Source organism: Arvicola amphibius, chromosome 11, assembly GCF_903992535.2.
Source record: "Arvicola amphibius chromosome 11, mArvAmp1.2, whole genome shotgun sequence".
NCBI lineage: Eukaryota > Metazoa > Chordata > Mammalia > Rodentia > Cricetidae > Arvicola > Arvicola amphibius.
In genome coordinates, this window is record NC_052057.2 from 121,792,011 (window position 1) to 121,809,518 (window position 17,508).

Genomic DNA, 17,508 nt, shown 5'->3' on the forward strand with positions numbered 1-17,508 from the left:
TAAGTAGTTCCGTCCACAATTTATTGAATTGAAAATCAGATTCATTAGATGTTATGGTGACTAAACAGAATAAGTCTGTAAAAAGGATCCTGGTGGATTCCTGGATGTAAGCATTATTGAAGTGTTAAATTATGAGAAAGGATATCAAATACCTACCTAAGTTAACAGTAAAAATATTTTTAAAGAACATCATATTTGGTAATAAATTAGGTTTATATAGCTGCTAATTTCAAAATAAATAAAACCTGAGTTGGAAATGCTTCCTCGTATCTTGCCCCAGCACACACTATAGCCTGTTTTCACGTAGGCCAGTGTACTTCACACTTCATCCAGTGACTACACAGATAACCCTTGGGGATCTTGTAGAATGCAGTCAGCCTAAATTCCTAATGAGATACAGAGGAAGCAGATGCTGCTGGCCCTTGGACCATCCCTTGAGGAGTAAGGTGACCCAATATGAGCTAAATATGATTTCTGTCTTAATGACTGGCTTCGTAAACGCCAAGGTAGAAAAGAGCATCCTAGTTCAATGAAAGCGTGCAGTATACCGAGCTGGCAGTGTTTGGAACTGCCCAAGAGTGACACCTTGATACACTTTAGTACAACTTGGGACATCAAGCTTTGTTAACTTTAGAGTAGCAGCTGCAGGCTCTCCCGGTTAATTCAAGCTAATACACTGCAAACCACTGTTAAAAATCTTTAATGGTTAAGTGTCCATGTGAAGTACTTGTGAACGTTCTTTAAGCTATTCCATCTCCTCCTCCTCTTTCAACAAACAAATGCTGCTTTTTCTTCTGTCTCGTAGCCAAACAGCGTGTAACAGCCAGTGCCCCTCCCTTCAAAAATCGAACAAAATTGTCTCCAACCAAAGGGCCCAAAGCAAAAAGGTTGGCCTCTTTCACACACTCATAGGTGTACGCGTCGACCTCCACAGGGTTCCCCTTGCACGTTATTGGCCGGCTGGAGTGGCGGCCTAGGTAACACCCTTGTTCCTTCAGAAAGGACAGGTTAGGATGGGAACCGATCAAGACTACAGCTGCAGACAGCTTAAATATTCTCTTCAGTCCCGAGTGGCTCTCAAGAACGCACTTCATGTCTGACTTAAAGGAGAGCACACGGTGCTCAGGAAAGCTGGTGTACTCAGACACAGCATCCGAGTCTGCGGAGTGTGCCTGAGCGCACATCATGTCGTAGACTTTGTGGTACTCAGGATACAGCTTCTGGGGAAGCTGTTTGAAAATTAAGCCTGGGTCAGTTACTCGTCTGCGGAAGACGTGGATCACAGGGATGTTGTTGTTGTAGGCACACAGCACCGCGTCAGCCGCGGTGAGGCCGGAGCCCACGACCAGCACTGGGTCCACTCTGCCGCACAGCTCCCCTCTGTTGACAGCAGCTCCGAACTCGGGCAGTGAGTGGAACACAAAAGGAAGCTCTTCTCCCTCCACTTCCAGGTGGGCAGGAGAATCCAAGGTTCCAGTTGCAAGAGCTACATTCTCAGCGAAGAGGCAAAAGGGAACATGAGAACCACCTGCTATTCGCTGATAGCCTCTGATTTCCCAGTTTCTCTTGATAAATTTTGACTTCTGGTTCTGTAAACGCTTTGTTGAAATATCTCTGTCTTGACCACCATTATCACCTTGGTCTCTGTAGAGTCTTGATACAGAGGTTATGTAAGTATTCTCTCTGAAATTCTTCTGAAGACCCATGACGTTCACATAGTGTTTATAGTAGCGAGCTATTTCCTCTGGCATAACACGGTCCCCCTTTAAGTTCCTGTAGATGAAAAGGAGAAATAACCTATGAGGAGAGCACTTTCCACTTCCGTATCTCAGTTCTTCCAACACTGCGCCAGTTGACAGATACCCTACTGTTTTATAAAACATTGTTCTCATTTTCTTACCCTAGTCAGAATGGCAGTCATTTGTTCAGGAATATTATTTTCAGGTGTGTGACTTTTGTTTATGCTGCATCTTTTTAACTCTGGAATGCTGTGGTTCTTTGCCCATCTAAAACACCTGATGGTCCTGCTAAAGAGCTGAACGGCCAATAGGAAGACAGGAGAAAGGAGAGGCGGGGCTGGCAGGCAGAGAATAAACAGAAGGAGAAATCTGAGAGGAGAGCATCAGGGACAGCCACCCAGCTCCACGCGAGCCACAGAGAAAGACAACAGCCAGGAGGGAAGAGGTAGATGGCATCATTTAAGTTAAGAAAAGCTGGCCAGAAACAAGCAGAGCTGAGCCAGCGAGTTTATAGATAAGAATAAGCCTCTGTGTGTGATTTTATTTGGGAGCTGGGTGGCGAACCTCCCAAAAGTCAAAAGAATAAAATGACACACTATAGTCATTAACAAAACACATAATAAATGCTAGTAAGGACATGGGTAAAGGACACAACTAGTCTAGTCACTGGTCATGGGGAATCTGTATGGAGGGTCTCCAAACACGATACCAGATCGTTCATGACAGTTACACCACCCCTGGGTATGTATTCACCCAAAGGGCTTCATGTTAACACAGCACAGCGGTATCTGCACACCAGCACTGATTGCATCAGTAGTCACAACCCAAAGCTTTGGAGCCAACCTAAGAGTCCAGCACAGAAACCAGGTAAAGGAAACAGCACATAAAACCAACGGCTTACCCCTGCCCCCGACATAAAGGGTAAAGTCACACAACAGTAAAACAGAGATACCGTGATAGGTGGATTAGGCTAATCTCAGAAGTGCAAGTGTGTTCTCTCATTTGCTGATCCTAGATTCTACGTAAGTACATAAACCATGCATGCATGTGTCTATGACAAGGAAACAAGCCAACTGCCTAGAGATCAAAGGAAGCAAGCGAGGAGTGGGCTGCTTGATAAGCTTTCAGGTAATAAACGGATTAACATGTAGATATTTGAAAAACAAGCCTATTTTATCTTACAACTATAATTATGTAGACTGCATTATTAACAAATCTCTGTGCAGGGAGGCAGACAGATGACACAGCAGCTAACGGTGCCTAGGTTAGGACCAGCACAAAGCTGGGTACAGTGCATACACTTTAGTCCTCTGTAATTTAGGTTGACAAGTGCTTCTGGTAAGAAAAAAAGCAAACACCTTTCCCTTTTGCTCCTCATTTTAACCAATCTAAAAGTATACTGAACAATTTCACTTGCTTATCAAATGAATTCAAACCTGACTGATTTTAAAACTTCACCCTCTACATACTTCTACTTTAAAAAGCCTAAAGTGAATGTTTAAAGATTTATCTTTTGCTCCATCTATTGATCTTCTCTCTGTGTTTCACCTTCGTGTAGCTATGTGCACCATACATATGCCTGGCGCACCCGAGTGTCAGGAGGGCCTCAGATTCCCGGTACCTGAAATAACGGATGGCTGTGACCAGCCACCATGTGCTGGGAACTGAACCTGGGTACTCTGTAAAAACAACAAATGCTCTTAATCACTGAGCCACCTCTCCGGTCCTCTGATGATTTAATCTTAATTAAATTCATCATGATCTAGATCTTAAATCTTAAAATTAAGGAAAATTTCTACAGGTTAAACCTGGTGGCCACCTAACAGGAAGTCGGGTACTCAGACTTTATGTCTCTACTCTAACGAACATCGAGTGAACCCCACGTTAACACACTTCAGTTAGTGAAATCAGATCTCTGCATTAGTAGTTAATATCTGGTTTATCCATGTACCTGGAAATTATAGGACTTTCCAATTTCTTCTTTTAAATTTTATGTTCTTTTCCCCAAAATGAATAAGACTTGTATTCTTTATGAAGAAATTTCTCAGTCCTCCTTAAAAGTGATGGAGGACAGCTATATGTCTATGTATTACTTTCATTGGTTAATAAAGAAACTGTCTTAGCCCTTTAATAGGACAGAAAATTAGGTAGGCGGAGTAGACAGAACAGAATTGTGGGAGAAAGAAAGCAGAGTCAGGCAGACGCCTCAGTCAGACGCCATAGCTCTCCTCTCTGAGATGGAGACAGGTTAAGATCTTTACTAAATATGAGTTAATCAAGATGTGAGACTTAGCCAATAAGAGGCTGGAACTAATGGGCCAAGCAGTGTTTAAATGAATACAATTTGTGTGTTGTTATTTGGGGTGTAAAGCTAGCCATGCGGGAGCTGGGTGGGAACGCAGCCCGCTGCTCCTACTACATAAAAGTATTTATAATTAAACATTTGCCTTCATATTCAAGTAGCCAACCACACCCGATGTTTTAGTTTATTGTTCTAAATGATCAATCATAATACGCTACTCTTTACTCTTCAGAAACAAACACCCTGCTGACGTGGTGGTATTATTACCCTTTAATTCCTGAGGATTTAATCCTGGCAGAGGCAGACAGATCTGTCTCTGTTAGTTCTAGGCCAGTCAGGTCTACATGGTAAGTTCCAAGACAGTCAAGGCTATATAGAGAGCCTCTGTCTCAAAACACTAAGCCAAAACAAAACAAAAGCACCTTACCTTATGTATACATTAAATATAAATAAACAGATATTCATTAAAAATCTGACACAAGTTTGGGAAATAATACATAAGTAGATGCATAGGTAGAAATAGTCTGTAATTAGAAAATAACAGTGATTAAACATGGAAGATAAATTCTGATGAGCAAGGTGACAGGAAGGCCTTGTGAACAGTTCTTGAGGTACACATGGCTCATCGCGTCCTCCTAGCTCAGTGTCACTGTCTCACAAAAGGACTTTTACTGGACAAGGATATCCTGACTTCTCTGACACTGCGTCCCCTTCTCTTCACAGCTCAAAGACTCTAGTACAGCTCCATCTTTACCTTCGTTTGCTTGACATCCAATCTTTAAATTTAAGTCCAGGTAGCTCCATCCAATTTCCAAAGCTGATTGTCAACATAGACCCTTCCATATTCTAGTATGAAAGTACAGATAAAGAAAAGCAATATTACCTTTTGAAAACAAATACAACTTACGCATACACAAATTCAGTCCATGTCAAGTGTGCTCCCAAGAGTCCAGAGGCAGAGTGGCGTACACGCGCTCCTGCTTCCAGACAGAAACCGTAACAGTGGATGACAGAAAAGCAGTACATCTGCAGTCAGTCCTATTAACAGAGCTGAGTGTTTTCAGAAATAAAACCACCTTATGTTTTCTCATTTATATTTCCTCTAAAATTTCACTCTAATAAAACTTTCATATATTTCCACCATTTGGTATTACTTTAGTATGCATTTATGAAACAAATAACAGCACTAGCTTTGGTCTATGATCAGAATAATTAAGATATACATGTTAAAGAACAAATCAGCATTTTTATTTCTTAAACAAAAAAAGTTCACTAATTTCCAAAATTTTATTTTTTCATTTTGGTATTTTTTATAAATTTTTTCTTTTTAATTAGACCACTTTTCTCTATCAATTATAATTTTAAAATCTGAACTAAGCTGGATATAATATAATCACTCTAAAAATAGAAAAATAATGAGTGGTTGCCTAAGAAACAGACTCAACTCAGCGCTGGGTTGGTTATCATCAAGAAGTAAACCTCTCAAGCTTCCTCCACCTACTTCTGCTTTGCTCAAAACAAAGCAAAAAAGCCAAGGGTCAAGACACCTTCCCAATCACCATTAGGCCCCTTCAGCTCTTGTGGACAGAGGCTCCGCTCTCACAACTTCCCATTTCTACACAGCCCAGTATGGAGAATGGGCACATTATACATTTTATTCAGTCACATGTATAATTTTGCCACAGGGTCTCACATATCTGGTTTGTTTATTTATGCAATTTTTAGAAAGACAAAATACATATAATAGTTTGTATTTATGTGATGAGTGACCTGTCCACACACACCAGAAGGTGGCACCAGATCCCAATACGGATGGTAGTGAGCCACCATGTGGGTGACACCTCTGGAAGAGCAGCCAGTGCTCTTCTCAGCACTGAGCTATTTCTCCAGCCCCTATCTATGCAATTTCTTAACACATGGTCTCATATACACCGTCTGGCCTTGGAGTCTGTGTAATGTGTACACCATCAATGCCTGCTGCCACTGGGATGAGTGTTCTGACAGGGCAGAAATGACAGAAGCACTGTCCAAGTGTACGTGCAATGGTTCTTCTTCAAAGATACAAATGCATTCTGGGGAGTGCACCGTGAGAAAAGGAGATGACAGCCTAAAGATGAGAAAGACCATCAATGTCCTTCAAGGAATGAGGCCAGGCTGAGTCACGGCTTTACATTTCTAAAAAAGGTTAGATGAGCTCGATGCCTGTTATCCTCTACTTAGTGCGTGTATCTGCGTAATGCTGTGCCTCTGTAACCGTCTAAGTCTATCCTGACTGTGACTCATGGTGATTACAGTGCACCTGACACAGACGTCAACACACATCTACATGCAGATTGAGGCTTCAGCCCAGCCGACAGAGTATTTGCTCAGCATACACACAGCTGTGCTGTCCCCAGCACCTCATGAACTGGACATGCTGGGACACACCTGGAATTCCAACCCTTGGGAGTTAAGGTAGGAAAAGCAGACGTTCAAAGTCGTCTTTGCGTCCCTGGGAGTTTGGGGCAGCCTGGCCTCACTGACATATCTGTTTATCGCAGATACCAAGCATGAACAAGTTTCCCTCCTGGAAGCTTTGCGGGCAGATTTTCACAATGACTGCCTGTTGGAAATTTCAACACATCTTCAGCAAGCAGCAACATTTCAAGAGCGAGAGCAGCAGCACAGGACAAATGGTAAAAGTGGAGAACTGGTGTCCTGTGCCGGTTTGAATGAGAATGGCCTCTGCAGGCTCATACATGTGCATGCTTGCTAGCCAGCTAGCTAAATCATTTGGAAGGATTAGGTGTAGCCCTGTTGGAGGAGGCTTCACAAGCACCTGCTGGGCCCAATGTTACTCTCTCTGCCTGCTACCTGTGGATACTGAAGAAGCTCTCAGCTATTTCTCCAGCACTATGCCACCACAAATGCTGCCACGCTCCCCGTGATCATAATGTACCAAAGTTCTGAAACTGTAAGCAAGCCCCCTCTCTAAGAGTTGCCTTGGTCATTTGTCTCTTCACAGCAATAGAACACTAAGTCAGGTTTTACAGGTTCTGGAACTGTGAGAAATGTCTTCTGTTCTAATTAAACCTTTCATTTACCATATTTTTCATTTAAATCTTGAAAATACATGGAAATAGTTGCTGGGGACACAGCTCAGTGGTTAAAAACACAGGTTGTTCTTCCAGAGGACCAGGGTGTGATTCCCAGCACCCACAAGGCAGCTCCCAACCATCTGTAACTCCAGTTCCAGGGGCCCAGACATCCTCTTCTAACTTCTGTGGGCACCCAGCACCTTCATGGTTGTACATGAACATACATGCAGACAAAACACTCACACCCATAAAATAAACGTATCTTTTTTTCTTTTTCGAGACAGGGTTTCTCTGTGGCTTTGGAGCCTGTCCTGGAACTAGCTCTTGTAGACCAGGCTGGCCTCGAACTCACAGAGATCCACCTGCCTCTGCCTCTCAAGTGCTGGGATTAAAGATGTGCGCCACCACGGCCCGGCTAAAATAAACGTATTTAAAAAAAAAAAGAAAGAAAGAAAATACATGGAAGTAATAGACACTGGTTTTCGAAATACCCTGGGAAATTTTTCTAAGCTCTAAATTAAAGAAATTTACTTTATTATGAAAAGTGTCCTCTTATGTTTTGGTGTGGGAGAGTGGTTATTCAAGACAGGGTTTCTCTGTATAACAGCCCTAGCTGTCCTGTAACTAGTTCTATAGACCAGCTGTCCTCAAAACTCAGAGATCAGCTGCCTCTGCCTCCCAAGTGCAGGGATTAAAGGGGAGCGCCACCACCACCACCTGTCTAATTTTTTTCTATACAATTTATACAAGATAGTATAGAGATACGCTCTAAGACTATATCATTAAGAAAGATCTGGCTTAACAACCTATAATTAGTGTATGCTAAAGACTCAAGTTGGAAGCCTGACATGATTATAATTCCAGCAATTGGGAGGCAGAGGCAGGTAGATCTCTAAATTTGAGACTAGCCTAATTTCCAGAGTGAGTTCTAGGATAGTCAGGGATATTCACAGAAGCCCTGTCTTGGAAAAAAACAAAACAAAACAAAACAAAACAAACAAAATCCAAGTTGGCTTTATTAAGACAAAACATAACAAACACGTCCCCCTACACTAACAGGTGAATGTCATACTTACATGCCACGCCCCACCAGGAGGGCCCTTCCCAAGAACTAAGTGAGGGATATAATGATGTTGTTCCAGTTTCCAATGTAGAACAGATGGGTAATCATACCCAAAGTCAGCATCTGGGTGAAGAAGTGTGTCAAAAAGCACTGCCACGGGATTGGATGACCGGCCCTCCAGACCCTCAGATAGGTACTCTAAGTCCTGAATGAAAAGGGAAAGAGAGAAAGGGAGCCTGAGAAAGCCAGGACCGTTACGTTAATAAGGACTTCAACTCAACAGTTTCCAGAGAGTGAGAGCATTCATAATAGATTGCTTGGCAAAATAAATGTAGGCAACATTTAGATTTAAAACGAAACTTTAAAAAAGCCTTGTAAGAGCTGAGGACACCGTGGCATAGGAATGTCGGTAGGAAGAGAAAGGCAGCTTCCCAGACTCATTTCAGCACGGAGCACTTGTCAGACCCTCACCGGCAGGCTACAAAGCGCTTTTTCGGGCCTGAGTCCTTTCACTAGAACCCACGTTTGAAAGCCAGGCATGGTGGGCCATGCTTCTAATCACAGCACAGTGGAGGGGGCCATGGAAGGCTTCTCTCACCCACTGGCTAGGCAGCCTAGCCTACTAGGTGAGATTAAGACCTACGAGAGACCTCACTTCAAAAAACATGGTGGACAGTCGGAGAATTAACACTCAAAGTTAACTTGTGGCCTACATGAGGGTACGCGCTCACTCTCTCACATAAACCTGCAGGGCACATAAAATTTTTAAAAACTCCACTAGGAAATAATTTGGGAATTTTTGCTCAAATATTCAATATAATTTAGATATGACATCAGAATATATTTATAAAGCTAAAATAAATAGAATTATTTAGAATGAAGAATTTACAACAAAGAAATATACATAAATAAAGCTAATCTTTCAGCATTAAAATCTTTTAGAACTGACACAGCAAACAATACCTGGTCAACAATGGAGAGATGCCTTGCTTCCTCTAGCTTACTGTGTAAGATTGAGTTTGGATGCATTGCTTCCGGCGATAAATACGGTCTGTACCCTGACAACATATACGACAGGCATATTCCTGAAGGTCCATTTCCTGTTTAAAAAAAGTAAAATGACCTAAGTTGATCCTCTTATTGCTTGGCGTCCCCTCACCTGTTCCTCCTTCTCCAATCATCTAAAACCTGGGACTCACACACTTCTGACCTCTGTCTCTGTCTGTCTGTCTGTCTGTCTGTCTGTCTGTCTGTCTGTCTGTATCTCATCTACTTAAGGCTTTAACTCTCTGTGTTAAAACTTCCAAAATTAGTTCTGTTGGATGACCTATTCTTGAGAAATACACATTTTATGGGCTACTTCTTTATTACAACTGATGTGGAATTGGACTATGGGCAGGAGAGACGGCTCAGCAGAGTAAGGCTCTTGCCACCCTTAATAATCTGAATTAAATCTCTGGAATTCACACAGTGGAAGGAAAATCAATTCTTGCAAGTAGTACTGTGGGCATACATGCAGGGATGCACACATACATTTAAAAAGAGAGAGGAGAGACATTTAAAAAAAATCAGGAAAATTCATCAGGGAATATCCTCAAATACAAGAAAACCCATTTGATCAAACACAGCATTGCATTTGGGAGTTGAAAAAATAGAGTACATTTGAAAGAGGCAAACTTCAACATGACACAGGTCATGTTAAAACAAAACTAAGAAAAACAGATACTCATCACCATAATGGATGGTGTGAAGGAATGAAATAAAAGATACACAGATCGGGGAAAAAGAGGTAAAAACAAAATACTGAAAATACTGTTGCCAATGACATGATTATCTATATACATAGAAAATCCCAGGAATTGACCTCTCAAGACCCCAGAACAACAAGTTACAGCCACGACTGAAGAACACAAGTCAATACACAAAAGTCAAACACTCTTACACCAATGAAAAACGGAATTTGAAATAAAAAACACTATCATTGCCGGGCGGTGGTGGCGCACGCCTTTAATCCCAGCAGTAGGGAGGCAGAGGCAGGCGGATCTCTGTGAGTTCGAGACCAGCCTGGTCTACAAGAGCTAGCTCCAGGACAGGCTCTAAAGCTGCAGAGAAACCCTGTCTCGAAAAACCAAAAAAAAAAAAAAAAAAAAAAAAAAAAAAAAAAAAAAAAAAACCAAAAAAACCACTATCGTTTACAACTACATCAAAAAAGAACCATTTTAGAATAATTTTAACAAAATATGTATGAGCTACATAAAGAACGCCACAAAATTTTGACTAAAGAAATAATAATTTTAAAAAGGCCTAAATAGATGATAAATTATTCTATGTTCATAGATAGGAAGTCTCAAAATTACTGTATGTTGTTAACCTGATCTGTAGACTTAATGCAATTCCAATAAACAACTCATTAACGGTAAGCTTACTTAAATATGTATTCTAAAACATTTTAGAAAGGCAACAGTTCAGAATAGCCACCATAATGCTATCTTGAGGCAAGTCTTGTCTGACTTCCTCAAGTTTGAGCACTAGATGAAAATATAAATAGCAGGTAATTAAATGAATATAATTATCAAAAGTTTCAAAAGTCTGAATTATTGAACACCTTAATTGTAATACTTGTAGATCCTATCTGATGAGGTGATACAAAGGACAGGAGTGAAATAATACTTTAGGTAATCACAACTGTCACTGCAAATAGCACGACTTCTGCACTACAGTTGTCTTTCGGCTCATGTCCACAGGTGTCTAACCAATACCACAGAGCTCCATGGCTGAACTCCAGTGATGAAGCACACGGAATGCCCTCCACAGAACTCCAGTAACACTGGTCACCATTAACTGCTGCTATCGGTAATTCAACAAAAAGCTACTGCGTTCCAGCATGGACTCTATCATAGAAGTCAATGCTTCTCCAAAGACTTGGTGATGGTTATTTTAACAAATCAAACAGCTTAATACTTTATAATTCTGTCCTGAATTATCTGTCTCCATTTCACAGAAGCATCTCCTTATATTTTTGTTCTTTTAAGATATTTATTAATTGCCACGTGGTGGTTGTACATATTTGTGAGGCACAGTGTAGCGTTTTAATGCATGTCTACAATGTAGATCAGACTAACATACACATCACTTCAGATGTGCACCACTGTTTATGGTAGGAACATGCAAACCTCTACTATGTCAAGGTGGGGAGCTTCTTCAATACAATGTTACAACACACACACCTTAAAATTATAAAAGCCATCCAAAAGTAGTAACTAGCTTTAAGAAATGAAACACAGTAACTTACCAATTATTACCACAGGTAAAGTCACTGATGAATCTTCAAGTAAAGAGGTTTCTTCAACCAATGGCATCCCTTTAACTTTTGGCCCCAAATTATCACCAAAATATTGCACTAAGGAATTGAAAATCTCTCCTTCAGTTTCAGTATCACTATAGTCTCTTTAAAAAAAAAAAAAAAAGTAAAATTATAGTTAATTTAGGTTTTATAAAACTCAATTTTTTCTCATAGTTTACTTAGACAATAAAATATCCATCCGTTACATAATGCTTTCCATAGTATAACATTTCAAGTCCACGAGCCTGAAGTAGCCATTTACCTCGTATTAAATATCTTGGAAGCAAGTTAACTACTGAGTAAGCTTTTTTCCACGCTAGGGAAATAGCTTAGCTTAAAGTACCTGCCTGGGGCTCACTGGCCAGCCAGTCCAGTCCCGTTGGGCAGCTCCAAGCCCGTGGATGAGCCCATTGAAAAAAAAAAAATTGTTTGAGACAGACAGACACACACACAAACACACACACACACAGAGGAAGGGCGAGCGAGAGCTTCTACCAACCACACAAAATTATATCTGAAGCCGGGCAGTGGTGGCGCACACCTTTAATCCCAGCACTCGGGAGGCAGAGGCAGGCGGATCTCTGTGAGTTCGAGACCAGCTTGGTCTACAAGAGCTAGTTCCAGGACAGGCTCTATAAACTACAGGGAAACCCTGTCTCGAAAAGAAAAAAAAATTATATCTGAGATTTTGTAATTTTTTGGGATGCCAAGGAGGGGCTAGCTTGCCCTCTACTTTTTTTTCCTCAGCCAGGCACACAACTTTAATTCCAACCTTGGGAGGCAGAGACAAGAAAATCTCTGAATTTAAGGCCAGACTGGTCTACTGAACAAGTTCCAGAACAGCCAAGGCTACACAGATAAAACTGCAAGGGAGAACTAGCCATAGATTTTTTAAAAATTATTTTTATTTCGTGTGCATTGGTGTTTTGCCTGCATTTGTGTCTGTGTGAGTGTCAGATCCCCTGGAACTGGAGGTACAGACGGTTGTGAGCTGCCATGTAGGTGCTGAGAACTGAACCCGGGTCCTCTGCAAGAGCAGTCAGTGTTCTTAGCAGCTGAGCCATCGCTCCAGCCCTAGTCAGGGATGTTTTAAGGAAAGACTATTATACAAAAGTGGGCCTTTTGGTAAAAGAAATGAGGTCTACACATTTTCAAGTAGGAAAGGCCTTAACATTGTCTTCTAATCCCTATTTTCCAACTGCCTCTCTAGAAACTAGTTTTAATATTCTGACATGTTAATTCAATAAATAAACTCAGTTTTTTAGGTTACTTCACAGTAGAGTCACCGAATTACTTTCCATACTTAACAACAATTATGTCTGAAGGGTTAATACACACTATCTGTGTCATTATGACTTTCTAAATGATGGTGAAATTGTTCATCCTAGATGCTAACCTAGCTACACACCAACTCAGGTAGCAGGATGGTTCTACCTGCCCACTTGGAGACACCTTGTAAGCCCTGCCCCTGGAGTCCTCCAGCCAATAGGCTCAGGCTCCATCCTACCACTACTCTGGCCTCCCTGCCTCATCCCTTGAGGGGCCTACCAACTAGAGGGGTCAGGTCTGTGTCTGAGGAGCTCCAAAGGCCAACCCCACCTCTCAACTAGCTGTGTTCCCAGCCCCTCGTGGCTGGATAGTAGTCAGGCACAGCTCGTGGGGAGGGGGCAGCAAGAACAAATCAAAAAACTCCTCCAATCCCAGGCCATACTGGAAGTTGGTGTGTTGCTCACCAACCCTATATAAACTCAGGCACACTCCTGTGTTTTCCCTCCCAATAAATTTCCTGTGTGAGGTTTGTTGTGTCGTGTGACTCTGTGGTATTCCTTGGCTCCTGACAGTCAGGACTCCTTTTCCTTCAGAGTGAACCACTGGCACTGGCACTGGGGAAGCCTTTCCCCTGAGAACCACAACTAGAAGGTTGGAGAGAATTCCAGGCAGGGCTTTTCACCTCCCAGTAACCTTCAGGGACCCCACCCTAACTGGAGTAGCTAATCTCTATTATGACTCTGAAGGGATCCCAGGAATTTTTTTTGATCAGATTATCTGAAGCATAAAGACCCACTGTAAATGTGGGTCACACCTTCTAGTTGGAGTCTACATAAAAAAGCAGAAAGGAGGGCTGGAGAGATGGCTCAGAGGTTAAGAGAGCTGACTGCCCTTCCAAAGGTCCTGAGTTCAATTCCCAGCAACCACATGATGGCTCACAACCATCTGTAATGAGGTCTGGTGCCCTCTTCTGGCCTGCAGGCATACACACAGAATACTGTATACATAATAAAACAAATAAATATTTAAAAAAAAAAAAGCAGGAAGGAAACTTGCTTTTCAGCCTGCTTGCCTTCATCTTGCTTGGCAAGTTCACCTACTATCCGGGTGCCACAGCACTCCTCCACTGACATTAGAACCAGCTCTCCGGGGGTCCAACACAGATTTAAGACCAGTAGCTCTCAGGAATCTTCCAGGACTCGAGAGCCACATGGGACTGCTAAGTCATCCAGCCTCACGGCCTCAGCAGCTACCAGATTCTCCACTGATCCCATCCAGTCTGAAACAGCCATGGTTGACTTCCTGGACCACATAGTCAATCTACTAAGTACCCTTTTAATATGCCCATTCCATCAGTTCTGTCTCTTCAGGGAACTCCAATACACTAGCCCAGGATAGTACAAGTTGTCAAATAGATAAGCTTCCCTAAGTTCTAAAAAGACGTCCTGCTCTGTCACTCTGCCTTATTTCCCTGAATCCTGAGCTACAGCAGCAGCCAGCAAGCCCCAGGAAACCTCCTGTCTCTGCCTCCCCAAATCCAGAGGCACACATGGACACTTGTGTTTTAACAAGATTGCTGGAGATTTGCGCCCAGGACCTCGTGTTTGTACAGAAAGCACTCAACCAGTGAGACATCTCTCCAGCCCTCCTGAGAATTATCATCCCTCCAACTAAATACCACAACCCTTAGCTCTCCATTATCCTAGTAGCATCGCAAGGTAGCTTTGATTTATATTTCCCTAAGAATATAACCATCGCTCCACGTGTTTGTTGTTTATCCTTTCTCCCTGTCTCTCTCTTTCTGTCTGTCTCTGTCTCTCTTTCTGTTTTTCCCCAAATTCTTTGTCTGGTTTTAAATTTGGCACAGATGACATTTTAAGTTTTTTTTAAGTTCTAGATTCAAGTTTCTTCAGATATATGGCTTGTGAACATTTTCTCCTATTTTGTGGATTTTATTTGGCTTCTGTGGTGTGTGTAAATCAGAAAAATTTTGAGAGTCCATTTTCTTCTCCCATGTGGGATCCCTCTGATCAACAGGCGCAGTAGCAAGCACCCATACCATCTTAATGGTCTATTTCTTCACTTTCTTGGTATCCTTTATGTACATTTTAAGTTCTGACCACTCCCAATGTATCTTCCTTCTGTTGCTGTGCTTTCAATATCGTATAAAGTAGATGACTACATAACTCACAGCCATAAATATTTCATCTAAGAATTTTCTGATTTCATTTTTGTGCAGTGTGAGCAAGCAGACAGGTTTATTCTTTTGTTTGTGCAGATCTTTGTGGGATGTGACTGAACTACAACTTCTGAAACTAACATCCATTCCCTGTTTTATGCAGCCCGCATCAGACTTAATTCACCAGAAATGGAAGGATTTCTGGGCTTTCGATTTCATCCCACTCACCTACGCTTATGTTTATGCCAGTGGCAGGTTTCCTTAGTTATTGTCGCTCTGCAGTAGATTTATAACCAAAAAGATGAGTCCTCTAACTTTGCTTTCTAACCTTTGTGAGACTACTCTGAGTCCCTTTACTCCCCACGCCATCGATTGGTGAGAAAGAGGCAGTTTGTCTTTACGACACTGCCCTGACCTGCAGACCCACCACAAGAGCATTACTTTAGGGATCTAGGAACATTTCCATGTACAGTCAGCCTTGAGCGAAGGCATTCTGAGGAATGCACCAGGTATCTGCATCCCCATGACAACATACGAAGGATGACAGCTGCGTCACTACAAAACACATCTATGGGAAGCCCCGCCTATATTCAGCCTGTCACTGCCTAGACCTTCATTGTGCAGCACATTCAGATTCTACCGCTCTTCAATGGCTTACTGCTCTTCAATGCGCAGTCTTGCATTTTTTGTTGATCTTTTAAGTGTTTCACTTCTTATGCCAAGTCGAACTATTTTGAGTTTTGGGTTTATTTTTTTTTTTCGTGTGTGTGTGTGTGTGTGTGTACTTATTTGGTCTTTTGAGACAGGGTTTCTTTGTGTAGCCTTGGCTGTCCTGGAACTATCTATAGACCACGCTGGCCCCAAACTCAATTGCCTCCCGAGTACTGGCTATGTGTGTGCCACCCTGCACAGGCTATGAAACTATTTTGTTAATTTCACTTTCTGATTATCTAATGTTGCTGTATAGAAGTATAATTCACTCTTGTACATCAATTGTGTATTCTGAAATATTGCTGAATTTGGTATGGATCTCAAGAAGTCTGACTCAGACATCTCCTAAGACTTGAGGGTAAAAAGAACCAAGGTCTAGTGGCTCTACATTCTCTGTATATTAGCTTACCTGCATTACACGGTCTACATAACTCTTCATTTCTAGTCATTAGTATAATCGTTCTGTGTGGCAAAGCGTGGGCAATACAGTTCCCAAACTCTGGTTAGTGGACTGGTTTCGCCTAAGGCACTAATGAAGTGTAAGTGCACTAAGTGCACCAGTAACTACGCACCACCTGTGCTACGGACTTGCTGTGGCTGCGTGTTTTACAGGACATGTGTGCCAGAGTTTAGAACTATGAACACTGTTCATCTGTACTTGGTTGGACTTTCAGCTTGATGAATATTCTATTGAAGGTAAACTATTTTGAGCTTTGTTTTTTTTTTTTAATTCACTGTTCCTTTATTCAGGACACCAATAAAATTGCAAATTTTGTAAAATTACATTTAGGAACCAGTAAAGAACAGCATTTTGCATGCATGCAAAAATGTTACCACCTGTCAGACATTAAAGATCATCTGCTATAATCTTGGAAGCCTTCTACTTTTTGCTTTTGAAACACTTCAGTCCAAAGTTTCTAAACGAGATAGTATAGGCATAATATTTGGTAATAGGAAGACTTCTACTCGAACACAGCAATGGTTTCCTAAACAATCACAACAAACGCCTTTGCACCTCGATTCTAAGGGAACTGGAACCACTTGTCTATGTCTTATCAGACGGACACTGCCACACTAAAAAAAGGTTCTCACGTGCCAAATAAAAGTCATCTCACATTTTATTTTCCAGAATAGAAGTATGAAGCTTTTCCCCTTGAGAAATTCACGTGACATTTTATCACAACGCCTATTAATGCAGACTCTGGAGAAACTCCAAATGTAATTGTAATCAAAAAATGGTGCAAAAAGCTGCATCAAAGGCAGCATTTGTGCTGCAGATGTTAGCCGAACCCTTGCTTCGCTAGCAAAGCCCTGCATTTCCTCCCCAGCAACACAAAAATAAATGAATGAAACACACAAGACTAGAAACTGTCCTGAAGGACCTAGCAAACATTCAAAAAAAAAAAAAAAAATCCTGGCCCTACCAGAATTATTTTAAAAAGGATACATTTAACTGTGATAATATACTAGGCATGCTTTCTTCTCTCTCAACACCAAAATGTAGCAAAGACTTTTCACTCCCTCCCCTAAGTTTCTTTTCACAGAGAAAAGCATATGGTATATACCACATAGCAACAAGAGTGTGAATTCCAAGCTTTCTCCCTCCAGTATGCCAGAGGTGCCAGCAGGCTTTCAGAGGGGTATGTTCTAAAAGGAATGTAGTTTCCCAAGGGGCTTCAAATCTCCACTCCAGCCTCTTTCTGAGTGTTGTAACACTCAGAATCGGTTGTTACAATCTGTCTAGACCTTATCCGTCCAGCAGCCTGTGACACAAGACTTCTAGGATCTAGAATTTAAAGTCTCAACACAAAGTAAGTTAGGCAGG

General features: G+C 41.7%; 1 protein-coding gene across 2 annotated transcripts in view; it reads right to left on the bottom strand.

Annotated features, from left to right (window-relative positions):
- Positions 1-17,508, bottom strand: part of Osgin2 (oxidative stress induced growth inhibitor family member 2) — a 19,170-nt gene continuing 1,662 nt past the window's right edge. For both annotated transcript variants that reach the window (XM_038348328.1, XM_038348329.1), the window contains exons 2-6: positions 11,474-11,628; positions 9,145-9,281; positions 8,195-8,386; positions 4,796-4,887; positions 1-1,773 (exon numbers count right to left, since the gene is read on the bottom strand). In XM_038348328.1, the coding sequence (XP_038204256.1) occupies positions 741-1,773; positions 4,796-4,887; positions 8,195-8,386; positions 9,145-9,281; positions 11,474-11,628 (1,609 nt within the window). In that variant the 3' untranslated portion in view covers positions 1-740. The remainder of the gene's footprint in view (positions 1,774-4,795; positions 4,888-8,194; positions 8,387-9,144; positions 9,282-11,473; positions 11,629-17,508) is intronic.